The sequence below is a fragment of the Gigantopelta aegis genome, chromosome 7 (genome assembly GCF_016097555.1).
Source record: "Gigantopelta aegis isolate Gae_Host chromosome 7, Gae_host_genome, whole genome shotgun sequence".
NCBI classification, from domain to species: domain Eukaryota; kingdom Metazoa; phylum Mollusca; class Gastropoda; order Neomphalida; family Peltospiridae; genus Gigantopelta; species Gigantopelta aegis.
The window spans coordinates 25,554,494-25,573,266 of record NC_054705.1 but is presented as its reverse complement, the minus strand read 5'-3'; the positions used below and the strand labels follow the sequence as shown (position 1 = coordinate 25,573,266).

General features: G+C 37.4%; 1 protein-coding gene across 2 annotated transcripts in view; it reads left to right on the top strand.

The window, feature by feature from the left end:
• The window catches only part of LOC121376912 (protein kinase C-binding protein 1-like), a 113,706-nt gene that overhangs the window by 2,095 nt on the left and 92,838 nt on the right, over positions 1-18,773 (top strand). For both annotated transcript variants that reach the window (XM_041504703.1, XM_041504702.1), the window contains exon 3: positions 16,549-16,616. In XM_041504703.1, the coding sequence (XP_041360637.1) occupies positions 16,554-16,616 (63 nt within the window). In that variant the 5' untranslated portion in view covers positions 16,549-16,553. The remainder of the gene's footprint in view (positions 1-16,548; positions 16,617-18,773) is intronic.

Here is an 18,773-nt window from a genome sequence, read left to right as displayed (position 1 = left end):
AATGGAAAAATGTGGGTTTCCTCTCTCAAACTATACATGTCAAATTATCAAATGGTTGACATTTAATAGCTGACGATTAATAAATCAATGTGATATAGTACGACGTGATGTCTTTAAACAAAACAAACTAACTTTTCATGGTGATTTACCCATTTTTCACAGTTATGGTCCTTGAACTTAGAATATATGAAAAAATGTTAAGGCACCATAAGGGACATGTATATTGCTTTAGCAGTACTCTCAGAATGCTTATTAAAACTTTAAGACTGTCATTGTTTATTTTTTGCATTCCATGAAAATAATGTTTTTATATGATGAGGTAAGCTTGTAGCTTCTTATAGGACTGTAGTTGTGTTTATATTTTGCATTAGCAAATGATGTTATAATAAATATTATGATGAGGCAAGATTTCAGTTTTTAAAATTTAATCTACTTCACTTTCTTAGGAATGATTGTCCAGTTTTCTCTTGCTCCAAGGGCAAGATGTAGTCCTAGTCCAGTAATAAAGCGCTCGCTCGATGCACAGTTGGTTTGGGATTGATCACCGTCAGTGGGCACATTGGGCTATTTCTTGCTCCAGCCATTGCATCACGACTGGTATATCAAAAGCTGTGGTATGTGCTATCCTGTCTATGGGTTGCAGGGGCGGATCCAGGAATTTTAGCAGGGGCTTGAGTCTTGAGCCTTTGAAGGGCCCCCCTTTTATAGGAAATGTTCATATTTGAAGATAGCTTTGGATGGATTTGAAGTATATTCCCGTTGTCAAGATCAACTCTCTGGTCACGAGCAGGGGGGTGTCCAGACCCCCTCGACCCCCCTCCCCCTTGGATCCGCGTCTGGGTTGGTGCATGTAAAAGATCCCTTGCTGCTAATCGAAAAGAGTAGTCCATGAAGTGACGACAGCAGGTTTCCTCTCTCAATATCTGTGTGGTCCTTAACCATATGTCTGACGCCATATAACCATTAATAAAATGTGTTGAGTGCGTTGTTAAATAACCATTTCCTTCCTTCTCTTACTCAGGCCGTTTCTGTGTGTCTATAGTGTGCCTCTGTCTCACTCAGGCCGTTTCTGTGCGTCTATAGTGTGCCTCTGTCTCACTCAGGCCGTTTCTGTGTGTCTATAGTGTGCCTCTGTCTCACTCAGGCCGTTTCTGTGTGTCTATAGTGTGTCTCTGTCTCACTCAGGCCGTTTCTGTGTGTCTATAGTGTGTCTCTGTCTCACTCAGGCCGTTTTTGTGTGTCTATAGTGTGCCTCTGTCTCACTCAGGCCGTTTTTGTGTGTCTATAGTGTGTCTCTGTCTCACTCAGGCCGTTTCTGTGTGTCTATAGTGTGCCTCTGTCTAACTCAGGCCGTTTCTGTGCGTCTATAGTGTGCCTCTGTCTCACTCAGGCCGTTTCTGTGCGTCTATAGTGTGCCTCTGTCTCACTCAGGCCGTTTCTGTGTGTCTATAGTGTGTCTCTGTCTCACTCAGGCCGTTTCTGTGTGTCTCTGTCTCACTCAGGCTGTTTTTGTGTGTCTATAGTGTGTCTCTGTCTTACTCAGGGGCGCGACATAGCCCAGTGGTAAAGTGCTCGCACGATGCGCTGTCGGTCTGGGATCGATCCCTGTCGGTGGGCCCATTGGGCTATTTCTTATTCCAACCAATGCACCACTACTGGTATAATAAAGGCTGTGGTATGTACTACCCTGTCTGTGGGATGGTGCATATAAAAGATTCCTTGCTGCTACTCAAAAAGAGTAGCCCCATGAAGTGGTGACAGGTGGTTTCCTCTCTTAATATCTGTGTGGTCCATAACCATATATCCGACACCATATAACTGTAAACAAAATGTATTGAGTGCGTCATTAAATAAAACATTTCCTTCCTTCCCAGATAATTTGTAGCTAAATACAGCATGGTCACCATCTTTGTTTCTTTGTCAGTTGTCTGCAAAGAATTATAGAAAACACTTACGCATAAAACAGTGACATCACTAGTTAATGCGTGTGTACAGACTCATGATTCTCCCCCCCCCCCCCCCCCCCGAAATACTTATTTTTTTCTACTAGTAAATGGATTTGGTTGTAATTTTTTTATAGGCATATAGCTGAAGGTATAACCTACATGCGAACAGAACAACGGTTCGTGTGAAATATTGTATTTTGCTAAGACTCAACCTAATTAAGTTTGAGCAATATTCTAGCAAAGGTTTAGCTCTTGGAAAGTTAGCTCGGTTTGCATGAGCAAGAAAGTATAAGCAAAAATGTTACAGTGAGATATACATGTAGGTACATGCATAGCTATATTAATCATCTCTCTCTCTCTCTCTCTCTCTCTCTCTCTCTCTCTCTCTCTCTCTCTCTCTCTCTCTCCACCACTGTACCACTCTCCCTACCCCACCTCCCATCCATATGTTGGTGGAATACTGGACAGAAACAACTCGAATCTTAGGAAATAAACATATGTAATTTTTAGATTTGCGGGTGTCATTGTCTATTTAATCCCGTATATGTCATTTTTGACCGAAGATGTTAGCCTGAGTTTAAAAATTAAACATTTGCGAGCATCAAATAGACAATAACGCAAGCAAATCTAAAAAAAACAACCTCCATATAGTTATGTCCATTGTAAACTGAATTGTCTTTCTATGGAACTAACTGTATATTTAATATTTCTTGAGAAAAAAAATACCTGGATACAATCTAACTGTAGACCTTTGAACTGTCAACTTGGCCTATGCCAATTGCTAATGATGTCACTTTCCAGTGACATCATTAGCTTTCCAGGTGTTATTTTCATTTGATCCCAGGAAAAGAATGTAATTAACCAATCGCAATACAGAACACACTTGGCATCAGTTTATATTATGTTGTACTTGGCCAGTCTTTACCCCTTAGTGAAGGTGTATGTGTATGTGTGTGTCTGTGTTTCTGTGTATGTGTGTGTGTGTGTGTGTGCGTGTGCGTGTGAGGGTGTGTTTCTGTGTGTGTGTGTGTTTCTGTGTGTGTATGTGTGTGTGTGTGTGTGTGTGTGTGTGTATATATGTGTGTGTGTGTGTCTGTGTGTGTCTGTGTGTGTGTCTGTGTGTGTGTGTATATGTCTGTGTGTGTGTGTCTGGATCATGTTCGCTAAACTGATTTTTATGCTACACAGTAAACTGAATGACCACTTAAGGAACCAATCAAATAGTTGTTGAACATTAGTGAAACGTTTGCTGGCTAAACTTGGGGCAGATCATCGGGCTTGCTCGGGTCTATTAATAGACATGGGAAACACCATTTCTGGGCAAACACAAATTTAAGGCGTTATAGCAACAGTTCCATAAAAACGTCACGGAGCTTCTAACGCCGTTACCGGCAACTGCTCCCACCACTCAGTTTCCCTGGCAACAGAATCAGAAACCCGCAATGGATGTAATATTTGTTGTCTAACGATACCTTATTAATAATATCATCCTGTCATAGCATTTTTTTCTCTCTGGTAATCAGCTTTGATAGAGACTTTATGTGAGATTAGTGTAAAATGTCATTGGTGTTAGCTGTCCCAAGCACAACACTATACATAATACGCACTGTTAAAATATATAACAGAAGACATAACACTGAATACCTGTAATGTAATACATACTGATGGCTGACTTACTCACTAAAGAAGGAATCTTGTAAATATTTTCTGTATTCAAAAGATGGTGGGCAATATAAGCTTGTCCCTGGAGTTTTATGTCATTGGTGTTACTGTATATACTTACAAGAAAACAAAAGAAACTAAATGCTCTCTGGATGAAACATTCCACCAGTAGAACATATTTGTCAAAAGCATCAGACATACGAACAGTTGTGAATAGTTTTCTTTAAATGTCATGAATGTGTTGTCAAAATATAAAAGTAGGTTTATTCACTGTCATTGGTGTTACAATTGTATTTATGTAATGGTTAATAATTTTAAGAAACTTTTTGTATGTTATTGTAGATATCGTATGTCTGCTACAACATGCACTTTTTCAGTTTTCTCAACTGTTTATTTAGAGAGCATGAATTAATTATGCACTTATTTGTCATTGGTGTTACCTGTCATTGGTGTTACCAGGTACTGAGTAACACCAATGATCATTATGATTAGTAATACCAATGAAAATGAGTTTGCATAAGATGCCGTTTTCCTTGCTTTGCATATTTTTGAAGATGATTTGAAAATTAAAGGGACTTGTACAGCATCATAGTTGCATAATGGCACTTTGGGTAAAATAAATGTTTTGCTACAATGTAAAGAGTACATGTATATCTTCAACATCCCTAACTGCATTATGCTTGGTTTGCGCAATTAACATCCGATTTGTTGTCGTCTGCTTATTTGTGAGGGTTTTCTTCAGACAATTAACATCCGATTTGTTGTCGTCTGCTTATTTGTGAGGGTTTTCTTCAGACAATTAACATCCGATTTGTTGTCGTCTGCTTATTTGTGAGGGTTTTCTTCAGACAATTAACATCCGATTTGTTGTCGTCTGCTTATTTGTGAGGGTTTTCTTCAGACAATTAACATCCGATTTGTTGTCGTCTGCTTATTTGTGAGGGTTTTCTTCAGACAATTAACATCCGATTTGTTGTCGTCTGCTTATTTGTGAGGGTTTTCTTCAGACAATTAACATCCGATTTGTTGTCCTCTGTTTATTTGTGAGGGTTTTCTTCAGACAAGTAAGTATCTAAATACAAAACTTTACAAACCCCTAAAACCATTAAGCTTAGGCTACTATAGTCCGTCCCATCCTTCTACAATTTAAGTGTTTTTTGTTGGGTTTTTTGTTAATAATTTCAGTTTGGTTTCACATAAGAAGACAAGTAAAAGTGTTTTGGAAATAAAAAATAAATACTGTTTTTGTGTCCAATTTATAAAACAATCGGCTCAGAAATAAATAGCATATGTAGTAAATTTCATAGTATGAAAAAAGGCGTTCTCTATGGAACTGTTGGTAAAACGCGGACCGGACTGGAATGCTGCACAAACTGATTTTTTCCTTTTAAAATAAAAATTAAACAAAGTGTTCATCCATTGTGCATAGTTCAGAAATATATATTTTATCATGTAGTTATTTTTAAAAATTGAAAACATGCGCGAAAATGTTATTTTTCCAAATGCTAAACGCAGTTAGAAACTATACTAACCTTTCCTGTTTAAGAGGTTAACTTTATCATAAAGAAAAGTTAAAATCATACCGAAAATGTATTACAAAGTTATATATAGTCAAATATTGGAAAATTACATTATATATGTTTTCATTTCCAATAAAGGCTATTTAAATTTTATTTTAAAAATATTGAATATCCTACATTAAAATAGCTTTTTAGTTAAAAGGAAATTGTTAACTCTTTTGAATAATGACGCAGTTCTTATGATTTATTTCTTGAATAGTGACATAATTTGTTTGATTTGCTGTATAGTGTATGTACCAAAAACATTAGAATGACAGATCATGTATTTATATAAGGCGTCCTCGTTTTCTGAAAATATTTGGAACATTTAACATAGAGTTTTGCAGTGCTTGCGTAAAAGCAAAAGTAGGAGTACAACATTTTACTCGTTACTGGGAATACAAGTATACAGTAAAATAGATTTTAAGCCTTAATATAAACACGAAAATAACTACATAAATTAATGAATGAATAAATCTTTAATTTAATATTTAAACAAAATTAAAATTCTGTATCTTAATTTAGTATATTTTTCAAACTGTCTGATCAATACAGAAATACACAATTATTCTAATAGGCCTTTAATAGTTGTAGGCTAAAGAAGAAAAAACCTGAAAAAAAAACATTTAAGGAAATATTGATTACATAATTTTGCTAACAAGTAGTGCAGTGGTACTCTCAAGAATAATAGTATTTCCAGGATACAGTCTTGAATGTCAGTGGTGTTACACATTGTCATTGTTGTTATTTGTTTTGTCATTGGTGTTACGCAAGAATACTTTAGCTGTCTTTTCTTAAGAAACTTTATTTTTGAAATTTAAATTGTTTATTTAGGAAAGCATAGCTTCTACCTTTATGACTTTGATGAAATTTATTTTAAAGGACTCCATATTTTTAAATCATTAAAACTGCCACAGTGTATAATTTAAGTCACATACAGAATATCCGTGTGGAAATGCACAATTACACCCTTGGATAGTTTTTAATTCTAAAGTTATTCCATATATGTTATTAGGGACACCCAAATAACATATCCATGTGCTCTTGATCACTATAAACCAATTGGATCACACTGCTGAACTACCCCATTTGTACAGTAACACTAAGCAAAACAAGAATACACATAATTATAATACTTGAATGACACAACAAAATACCTTTCAGTTACCACAGAGCAGGAAAATATAGGTATCTATGTCAGTTGGACTAATATAGATCACCCAATTGACAGCGTTTCCACCACCTCCTTGTACGTGGTTGTCACCCAAGTCCCTATACAGAAAGAACTCCCAGCTTATAGCCTCCGTTTCGGTTTTTGGCAGCATGGGTCCCATCATTGGCAATCCTGTCATTTATGGACAAGTGGCGAAATAATGGCCACACTAATTCTCTAAAACTATCAACAATACAGATACCATCTAACTAATATGGGGGAACCTTCTTGGGTTAATTACTCCATGGGCTTTCGATCATTAAAACTTGTGCTACTCTATTTGTTTCAGACCCCGGTCAAAAGTTAATGTGCAGACGGCTGTCTCCGTCACACATGTGCATACTGCTAGATATATGGTAAAAAAAAAACATTTTTATATATATGCATTTTAAAATGTACGTATTAAATCGAACTGCTTCAACACTAGTGCAAGGCGCACATCAAGTGAATATCTTTCTACGTTCATTTTGAACTACGTACAGTACTTGACACAGAAATACTTCATTTTGTGTCGGACAAAATGACCGCTAATATTAAAGTGACAGACCCAAGTTTCTAAAAAAGCACGTTCGTCTCAGAAATAATGGTTATCGAGACAAGCTATAATTATTTTAGACAGTATTTCCCCGTTTAAACATCACAGACGTTAGCTTCTCTCTGTTATAACCTTATCCAAATGTGTGTTGTACTTTTGTAGATTAACTAAACTTAGTGTCCATCTTCACGGGCTGAAACTAGGGTCCGTGCCTTTAAGTTTGTGACTGTCAAAGCTTGACCAATGACACGTTTGTACCGGACAACATCTGTGACAGGCCACTGTCAAAGCTTGACCAATGACACGTTTGTACCGGACAACATCTGTGACCGGCCACTGTCAAAGCTTGACCAATGACACGTTTGTACCGGACAACATCTGTGACCGGCCACTGTCAAAGCTTGACCAATGACACGTTTGTACCTGACAACATCTGTGACCGGCCACTGTCAAAGCTTGACCAATGACACGTTTGTACCGGACAACATCTGTGACCGGCCACTGTCAAAGCTTGACCAATGACACGCTTGTACCGGACAACATCTGTGACCGGCCACTGTCAAAGCTTGACCAATGACACGTTTGTACCGGACAACATCTGTGACCGGCCACTGTCAAAGCTTGACCAATGACACGCTTGTACCGGACAACATCTGTGACCGGCCACTGTCAAAGCTTGACCAATGACACGTTTGTACCGGACAACATCTGTGACCGGCCACTGTCAAAGCTTGACCAATGACACGTTTGTACCGGACAACATCTGTGACCGGCCACTGTCAAAGCTTGACCAATGACACGCTTGTACCGGACAACATCTGTGACCGGCCACTTATTTACAGGCTTGGTTATAGCTATCACAACAATTAATCCGTAATATTTATTTTTAATGGTAACTGAAAATGTTTGATCCATGTTAATCAACCTCAGAAGGAAGAAAAAAGTTTGTTTTATTTATCGACACCACTAGAGCACATTGATTTATTAATAATTGGCTATTGGATGTCAAACATTGATAATTTTAACATAGTGTCTGAGAAATATAGCCTAATGGGCCCACTGACAGGGATCAATCCCAAAAACTATCGCACATCAAGCGAGCACTTAACCACTGGGCTATGTTCACATTTTATATTCAACTCACTAAAGATTAAAAGACCAAGTTGGCTAAATTTTCTTTTTCATCCAATTGAAAACCAGTAACCATAGCTACTCATTCTTTACATTATATTAGCATATCTATGGACTTGCCCCTTAGCTAAAAATAGATTGTTGAGGGAGATGAGCACACCATGTGACTGAATGCTTGAACTGGCAACACAAACTTGTTTTGGGTGCAAGACACACTAGCTGTGCACATTTATTTACATGAAGGTTTGTTAGTTTAATTTTAAGCACAACTACAGCATTATAGTAGAGGTTTCCCTACATGTCCATTGCTGTATTGTGTACAGGTGATATCTGGTGTTTCCTCATGTAGTAGATGTCTTATCATACAGGTAAAATATGCATGGCTTTAACTCCATGCTGGTTGAGCTATACATATATAATGTGTAGTGAAGACAATCTCTTTAATCTTTGTTTTGTAGGTTATCACACTATATGAACACATGTGGCAAACTCAGTCCATTGTTAAATCTACCTGTGGACAAGGGAAGGTTAATTCTGTGGGACTGTTGATCACCTAGTTTTTAAACAATAAAAACACGTTTACTGGCAAGGGAAGTGTATAAAAAGGTTTATTTGTAGCGACACTATATACACTTATTTTTTGGAAGAATGCATTTTTTGTACCTTGGTATTTTTGCTTCTGAAAGTACACGTGTTATGAAACTTACTAAAAGTATTCTTTGTTTCACCTTTTTAAAGTTCTGTAACATTTTCGTGTATATATTAAATATTTTTCTCAATGAAACATTAATTATGTAGAAGTTTTTTTAGGATGATATGTATGCATCAATGGCAGAGTACCTTTTTCTTACACACCTCTTGGTAAGAACATCATACATTAATTTTGATAAGGGTGGGATGGTGGGCTTATATATATTGGGCTATTTCTTCTTCTATAGCCAGTGCACCACAACTTGTATATCAAAGGCTGTGGTATGTGCTATCATGTCTGTGCGATGGTGCATATAAAAGATCTGGTCCTTGTTACTAATGGAAAAATGTAGCGGGTTTCATCTCTAACACTATATAGGGGTGGGACGTAGCCCAGTGGTGAAGCGCTCGCTTGATGCGCGGTTGGTTTACAATCGATCTCCGTTGATGGGCCCATGCATTGGGCTATTTCTCGTTCCAGCCAGTGCACCATGACTGGTATATCAACTATATATAGTTAACAATATTCTTAAGTAGGGATTTTTTTCAGAGGCTGAAATTAGTTTTGCCCAACTTATTAACAGCAGTGAGAAGTCGAAGTCACTGAAATATTTTGGATCTGTAATCCAATTTATAAATCAGAATCACACAACAGACATCAAAACACTGTCTGATTTTTAGTAGGAAAAACTATTACAACGTTACCAGCTGATAACGTCATTTTGTAGCCCAATAACAGAAGCTGGGTGGCATGCAGACCGTTAGTGGTTCTGACAGAGATGTGTCATATTACAGGTGCTTATTCAGTTATGATGTAAAGCCTAATTAAGGAATATGTTTATTTCTGACTTCAAAATTATTCAATTATAGTTACAGATTTCCATACGTTTCCATGTGCTTGTCTTCATTATGTCATTACAAAAGACCCCTTTCTTAAACAAATGTAGACATACATGTAGTTCAACTTCCAAAATTGTGGTCGAACACAGGATATATACATGCACCACCAGAAATTTTAGTAGATATCAAATCGGAATTTTTTCGTTCTTACTAACATGTTGAAATTAGAGTGTTACTTTTGTTTTCACATAATGATGACCCATTAATTATCAGGTACTGAAAATATTAAATTGTTTTTATTTAAATTTTATTTTCAGAAGTAGAACTAATGTGTCATCATTATGTTGGGTGCTACACATGCAAAACATTCTCTGCAGTATTCTACCAAGATTAAATCTTTACCGAAACATCCTATATTGTATACATGATGCAGTGTTTGATAACAAATATATGAAGTTGTTTGATGCAAGCTAGGCCAAATGCTATTCGTACATTTGGTCTTCGCATACAGCATTTTTTTGTCGATTTCCAACATTGATTTAACTGACACTTTAGAAACTCCTTAATATTTTTTTTTACGACCTTGGTGTATTACACCACCTAAAATTGTGTTTGATCTTGTGCATCTGAAGAAAGATCGTACAGATGCTGTTGTGTATAAGCAATTTTTCATGGCAATTCAAGACAAGTACTGTGATTACATTCCTGTTTATACAGACGGATCACGGGATGGGAATTCTGTGGCATGTGCTACAGTTTTTCTATCAAACACAATACATTCCATGAGACTGCCTGACTCGGTATCAACCTTTAGTGCTGAAGTTTGGGCAATCATTAAAGCCTTGCAAGAAATCAAGGATTCGATTGCATCCAAATTTATTATTTTTACCGACTCGCTTTCGTGTCTCCAAGCTTTACGCAATATGAAGCTGGACCATCCATTAATTGGGATGGTGATACGAAAGTGTGTCTTTTTATCCATTGTAAATAAAGATATTGTATTTTGTTGGGTGCCCAGCCATGTTGGCATCAGGGGTAATAAAAAGGCAGATTCAGCTGCCACGTCTGCTTTGGATTTGCCTCATGCCAGGGTTGGTGTGCCTTATACTGATTTTAAACATAGTATCAGCCAGTTCAGTGAACAAGCATCATGCTATCAAGCTAATCTTGGGAGAGTGGCAGTCCTCCTATAAGAAGTGCAGGAAGGATAAATTTGGGTTGACTGTTAAAAAAAGAAAACAAGAACAGCTGATCATACCGACGGAGCCAAAAATTAATTCCGATAAATGTAAACATTGAATTTATTTAAGAAAACGAAACGTTGTCACGGCGAGACCTGAGGAAATTAATAATTATCATTGACAGGCCTACAGTCAGCCCTCGCGCACGGTCAAAATCATAGAGCGAAGTCACTTCTCTCTCTCACTTTTTCAGAGTGCGAAGTTTTTAACTGGAGGGAGACTTGACTTTTTAATCTAAAAAACCAAACATTAAAAGAGTTATATTAACCCAATACAGCCAAACCTGTAGTAAATGGTGACACGTGTGGGTATATATAGTCAAAAACCACCGCTTAAGACAAGTCGCTGCTTGTAAACTAATTTCTTTTCTTTTTTACAGTTAGTACTGCTAATTGATGGAAGTGCTCCTGAGTTTTCTAAAAATCACATTTCCACATGTTGCCTTCTTCAGAAATACTGAAATGTAACAGAACAGCACTAATTTAACTCTTTGTAATTCATTCTCTCACAAGTTTGTCTTCTCTTTTCATTTAGTTACTACTCCATACAGAGTATTGTCCTATAATGGATTAATCCACCAAGGTCAAGCTTAGATTACCCAGAGCCTATTAAATGCATTCCACGGTCACAATTTCTTAATTGATACACAGTGAAGATTGCTTATTTGCTGCACCTTGTCGCTGTATAATTTAACATTTTTAATTTACAGAGACTGCTAACACAGGCAGGTTAGTGACTTGGGATCCAGTTTAGGTGGCCGCTAGGTGTGTTAGACGTGACTGCTTAATTATTACAAGTGCATTTACATTAAAACATCTTTTGGTAGGGAAAAGTGGCCACTTACTGCAGGAGTCAGCTGATTACAGGTGGCCATTAGGACACATTTGCCTGTGTTATTTAAAAAAATTTACATCTTTGTTTGGATGTTATATTTATTCATTATGAAAAAGTCTGTGTGAAACTAGTTAATTATTCCCTTTTTTTTACATTGATTTTTTTTAAAAATATATTTTTGGTTGAAGCATGACCCAGCCTCTATATAAAACATTTGTTTGCCATAGTCTAGATCCCCACCCGTGTACAATTTCCAGCAGACACGCCTGAAAATAGAATTAAAGTTAAATGCTTCAAGTCAGAAGCATATGTAGGCCAACTTTTAGTGCCAGACATTGGGTGCTGTATAAGCCTGTCACATGATTTTGTGGTGCCAGTGTCGCTTCGAACTCTCAGACACATAACAATTAATTATTATCTATGAATAGGTGACATCGATTTCACCTTGTAATGACTGGCACGGCGAAGTCAAGCTGGGCATACGAAGTGTGTGCTCACTTCACCTGCTCGAGCTGGGCATACGAAGTGTGTGCTCACTTCACCTGCTCGAGCTGGGCATACGAAGTGTGTTCTCACTTCACCTGCTCGAGCTGGGCATACGAAGTGTGTGCTCACTTCACCTGCTCGAGCTGGGCATACGAAGTGTGTGCTCACTTCACCTGCTCGAGCTGGGCATACGAAGTGTGTGCTCACTTCACCTGCTCAAGCTGGGCATACGAAGTATGTGCTCACTTCACCTACTCGCGTGAGCCCTGTACAGTAGTTTATTTGTAGTTCTCCGTAGACTGTTTTTATACTAGTCTACAAGTTACTTTATAATTATGCTGTAGAAATAATAATCATTACCAGCATTGATGGTGTCGTGGTTAAGCCATCGAACATAAAGCTGGTAGGTACAGGGTTCACAGCTTGATACCGGCTCCCACCCAGAGCGAGTTTTAACAACTCAAAGGATAGGGGTAAGACAACTGCACCCTCTTCTCTCTCACTAGCCACTAACAACTAACCCACTGTCCTGGACAGACAGCCCAGATAGCTGAGGGGTGTGCCCAAGATAGCATGCTTGAACCTTAATTGGATATTAAGCATAAAAATAAGTTGAAATGAAATGAAAAAATAATCATAACCAATAAATGTAACTTAATTATAAACAGCAAGTGTGTTGTCCTATCCACTTGAATTTATTGGTAAACAATGCTGGGAGGTGGTTTGATGGGAGAGAAACCCACAACGCTACCTGTAGATATACTTAATTATAAACAGCAAGTGTGTTGTCCTATCCACTTGGATTTATTGGTAAACAATGCTGGGAGGTGGTTTGATGGGAGAGAAACCCACAACGCTACCTGTAGATATACTTAATTATAAACAGCAAGTGTGTTGTCCTATCCACTTGGATTTATTGGTAAACAATGCTGGGAGGTGGTTTGATGGGAGAGAAACCCACAACGCTACCTGTAGATATACTTAATTATAAACAGCAAGTGTGTTGTCCTATCCACTTGGATTTATTGGTAAACAATGCTGGGAGGTGGTTTGATGGGAGAGAAACCCACAACGCTACCTGTAGATATACTTAATTATAAACAGCAAGTGTGTTGTCCTATCCACTTGGATTTATTGGTAAACAATGCTGGGAGGTGGTTTGATGGGAGAGAAACCCACAACGCTACCTGTAGATATACTTAATTATAAACAGCAAGTGTGTTGTTCTATCCACTTGGATTTATTGGTAAACAATGCTGGGGGGTGGTTTGATGGGAGAGAAACCCACAACGCTACCTGTAGATATACTTAATTATAAACAGCAAGTGTGTTGTCCTATCCACTTGGATTTATTGGTAAACAATGCTGGGAGGTGGTTTGATGGGAGAGAAACCCACAACGCTACCTGTAGATATACTTAATTATAAACAGCAAGTGTGTTGTCCTATCCACTTGGATTTATTGGTAAACAATGCTGGGAGGTGGTTTGATGGGAGAGAAACCCACAACGCTACCTGTAGATATACTTAATTATAAACAGCAAGTGTGTTGTCCTATCCACTTGGATTTATTGGTAAACAATGCTGGGAGGTGGTTTGATGGGAGAGAAACCCACAACGCTACCTGTAGATATACTTAATTATAAACAGCAAGTGTGTTGTCCTATCCACTTGGATTTATTGGTAAACAATGCTGGGAGGTGGTTTGATGGGAGAGAAACCCACAACGCTACCTGTAGATATACTTAATTATAAACAGCAAGTGTGTTGTCCTATCCACTTGGATTTATTGGTAAACAATGCTGGGAGGTGGTTCATGGGAGAGAAACCCACAACGCTACCTGTAGATATACTTAATTATAAACAGCAAGTGTGTTGTCCTATCCACTTGGATTTATTGGTAAACAGTGCTGGGAGGTGGTTTGATGGGAGAGAAACCCACAATGCTACCTGTAGATATACTTAATTATAAACAGCAAGTGTGTTGTCCTATCCACTTGGATTTATTGGTAAACAATGCTGGGGGGTGGTTTGATGGGAGAGAAACCCACAACGCTACCTGTAGATATACTTAATTATAAACAGCAAGTGTGTTGTCCTATCCACTTGGATTTATTGGTAAACAATGCTGGGGGGTGGTTTGATGGGAGAGAAACCCACAACGCTACCTGTAGATATACTTAATTATAAACAGCAAGTGTGTTGTCCTATCCACTTGGATTTATTGGTAAACAATGCTGGGAGGTGGTTTGATGGGAGAGAAACCCACAACGCTACCTGTAGATATACTTAATTATAAACAGCAAGTGTGTTGTCCTATCCACTTGGATTTATTGGTAAACAATGCTGGGGGTGGTTTGATGGGAGAGAAACCCACAACGCTACCTGTAGATATACTTAATTATAAACAGCAAGTGTGTTGTCCTATCCACTTGGATTTATTGGTAAACAATGCTGGGAGGTGGTTTGATGGGAGAGAAACCCACAACGCTACCTGTAGATATACTTAATTATAAACAGCAAGTGTGTTGTCCTATCCACTTGGATTTATTGGTAAACAATGCTGGGAGGTGGTTCATGGGAGAGAAACCCACAACGCTACCTGTAGATATACTTAATTATAAACAGCAAGTGTGTTGTCCTATCCACTTGGATTTATTGGTAAACAGTGCTGGGAGGTGGTTTGATGGGAGAGAAACCCACAACGCTACCTGTAGATATACTTAATTATAAACAGCAAGTGTGTTGTCCTATCCACTTGGATTTATTGGTAAACAGTGCTGGGAGGTGGTTTGATGGGAGAGAAACCCACAACGCTACCTGTAGATATACTTAATTATAAACAGCAAGTGTGTTGTCCTATCCACTTGGATTTATTGGTAAACAATGCTGGGAGGTGGTTTGATGGGAGAGAAACCCACAACGCTACCTGTAGATATACTTAATTATAAACAGCAAGTGTGTTGTCCTATCCACTTGGATTTATTGGTAAACAATGCTGGGAGGTGGTTTGATGGGAGAGAAACCCACAACGCTACCTGTAGATATACTTAATTATAAACAGCAAGTGTGTTGTCCTATCCACTTGGATTTATTGGTAAACAATGCTGGGAGGTGGTTTGATGGGAGAGAAACCCACAACGCTACCTGTAGATATACTTAATTATAAACAGCAAGTGTGTTGTCCTATCCACTTGGATTTATTGGTAAACAATGCTGGGGGGTGGTTTGATGGGAGAGAAACCCACAACGCTACCTGTAGATATACTTAATTATAAACAGCAAGTGTGTTGTCCTATCCACTTGGATTTATTGGTAAACAATGCTGGGAGGTGGTTTGATGGGAGAGAAACCCACAACGCTACCTGTAGATATACTTAATTATAAACAGCAAGTGTGTTGTCCTATCCACTTGGATTTATTGGTAAACAATGCTGGGAGGTGGTTCATGGGAGAGAAACCCACAACGCTACCTGTAGATATACTTAATTATAAACAGCAAGTGTGTTGTCCTATCCACTTGGATTTATTGGTAAACAATGCTGGGAGGTGGTTCATGGGAGAGAAACCCACAACGCTACCTGTAGATATACTTAATTATAAACAGCAAGTGTGTTGTCCTATCCACTTATATTTATTGGTAAACAGTGCTGGGAGGTGGTTTGATGGGAGAGAAACCCACAACGCTACCTGTAGATATACTTAATTATAAACAGCAAGTGTGTTGTTCTATCCACTTGGATTTATTGGTAAACAATGCTGGGAGGTGGTTTGATGGGAGAGAAACCCACAACGCTACCTGTAGATATACTTAATTATAAACAGCAAGTGTGTTGTCCTATCCACTTGGATTTATTGGTAAACAATGCTGGGGGGTGGTTTGATGGGAGAGAAACCCACAACGCTACCTGTAGATATCCTTAATTATAAACAGCAAGTGTGTTGTCCTATCCACTTGGATTTATTGGTAAACAATGCTGGGAGGTGGTTTGATGGGAGAGAAACCCACAATGCTACCTGTAGATATACTTAAACCCCTCTCATACCCAAAAACCGTCACAGAGCTATTTTTAGATAATTCAGGATTTTTAATTAAGGCATATCACACCTCTTTGATTCAAATCGCCATTATTTTTTTCTGATTTATGGGACATGCATTGCCATAATTAGATTATTTGTTTTACAAAATATTTATAATAAATGGAAAATCTGGTAGTTGTTTGTAGATGGTTGAATAAAATACTTTTTAGTGGACAAATCAAATGTATTTATTTTCAGATAATACTTTAATGGACCATTAAATAAATCAGTGGTCTGTGATAATATGCCTTTAATGTATTTGCATTCTATTTAGTTTATAATGAAATGTTTGCACTCGCTATATTAAATTAGTTATAAATTTGTTCTTCCAGTTTGAATGCCTCGTATTAAGAACTGGAAGATGAAAAGAAACCATATTACCAGTGCTGCCAAACATAAGGTGAGTTTTTCAATGATGATTATAAGTTGTAGAATTGTCACTCAAAATGGATTTTTATTTCTCCCATACCTAGCTATGCAAAACAGACCCATTCCATGACATCAGCCCGTACAGAATAAATCTGTCTTGTATAGGATATGACATCATTGCGTATAACATGGGGAGTAATACGTCATCGTTGGTAATATATGATGCCACATTAGTGCGAGTTGGTGATCTGAGGCCATCAAACAACAGTTTTAGGTTGATATTTTGTTATTAAAACCTTCATTATAAAAGCTATCTTGTTAATTTGTAGTGTTAAATTATATTTAACACATGAAACAGGCACAGCAAATATGATAGTGTAGTTTATTTATGATCAAATATGGTCAAATAAAGAAATTACTTTTTCAGCCATCTTTGTCTGTTTGTGTAAAATAATAGTTTATTTACCGAAAGAATGAGAGAAAAAGACTCCACCCTATGCATTCATGTGGGATAGAAAAAGTTCACACTCAGTGGTTGAAATTTCTACCCTGGGACTCGGGTGTACTTTTTCTATCCCACATAACCACATATGATGGAGGTTTTAGTGGCTTCTGTGTGTTCTTCGATCTGCCTCAAGTTGAAGACGAGGAGTAAAAAACCACAGAGGTTACATAAAAATCAATTTTCTCTGAGAGATAATTCTACAATGAATTTATCTTGCTGACATGTTAACTGTATAACCAATTGATATTAATAAATTAACGCCAGGCAGTAATGATTACTAAGAATTTATTAATGAAGAAGAAGAAGAAGAAAATCACTTGACATTGTGAAAAAACAGTTCCATCAACAAGAGCAGTTAATTACATGTACATTGTATATCGACAGTGAAAAAGCAGTTACATCAACAAGAACAGTTAATTACATGTACATTGTACATCGACAGTGAAAAAGCAGTTCCAACAACAAGAACAGTTAATTACATGTACATTGTACACCGACAGTGAAAAAGCAGTTACATCGACAAGAGCAGTTAATTACATGTACATTGTACACCGACAGTGAAAAAACAGTTACATCGACAACAGCAGTTAATTACATGTACATTGTACATCGACAGTGAAAAAACAGTTAAATCTACAAGAGCAGTTAATTACATGTACATTGTACATCGACAGTGAAAAAGCAGTTACATCGACAAGAGCAGTTAATTACATGTACATTGTACACCGACAGTGAAAAAACAGTTACATCGACAACAGCAGTTAATTACATGTACATTGTACACCGACAGTGAAAAAACAGTTACATCGACAACAGCAGTTAATTACATGTACATTGTACATCGACAGTGAAAAAACAGTTACATCAACAAGAGCAGTTAATTACATGTACATTGTACACCGACAGTGAAAAAGCAGTTACATCGACAAGAGCAGTTAATTACATGTACACTGCAGTTCCATCAACAAGAGCAGTTAATTACATGTACATTGTACACCGACAGTGAAAAAACAGTTACATCAACAAGAGCAGTTAATTACATGTACACTGCAGTTCCATCAACAAGAGCAGTTAATTACATGTACATTGTACATAGATAGTGAAAAAACAGTTCCATCAACAAGAGCAGTTAATTACATGTACATTGTACACCGACAGTGAAAAAACAGTTACATCGACAACAGCAGTTAATTACATGTACATTGTACATCGACAGTGAAAAAACAGTTAAATCTACAAGAGCAGTTAATTACATGTACATTGTACATCGACAGTAAAAAAGCAGTTACATCAACAAGAGCAGTTAATTACATGTACATTGCAGTTCCATCAACAAGAGCAGTTAATTACATGTACATTGTACATAGATAGTGAAAAAACAGTTCCATCAACAAGAGCAGTTAATTACATGTACATTGTACACCGACAGTGAAAAAACAGTTACATCGACAAGAGCAGTTAATTACATGTACATTGTACACCGACAGTGAAAAAACAGTTACATCGACAACAGCAGTTAATTACATGTACATTGTACATCGACAGTGAAAAAACAGTTAAATCTACAAGAGCAGTTAATTACATGTACATTGTACATCGACAGTAAAAAAGCAGTTACATCAACAAGAGCAGTTAATTACATGTACATTGCAGTTCCATCAACAAGAGCAGTTAATTACATGT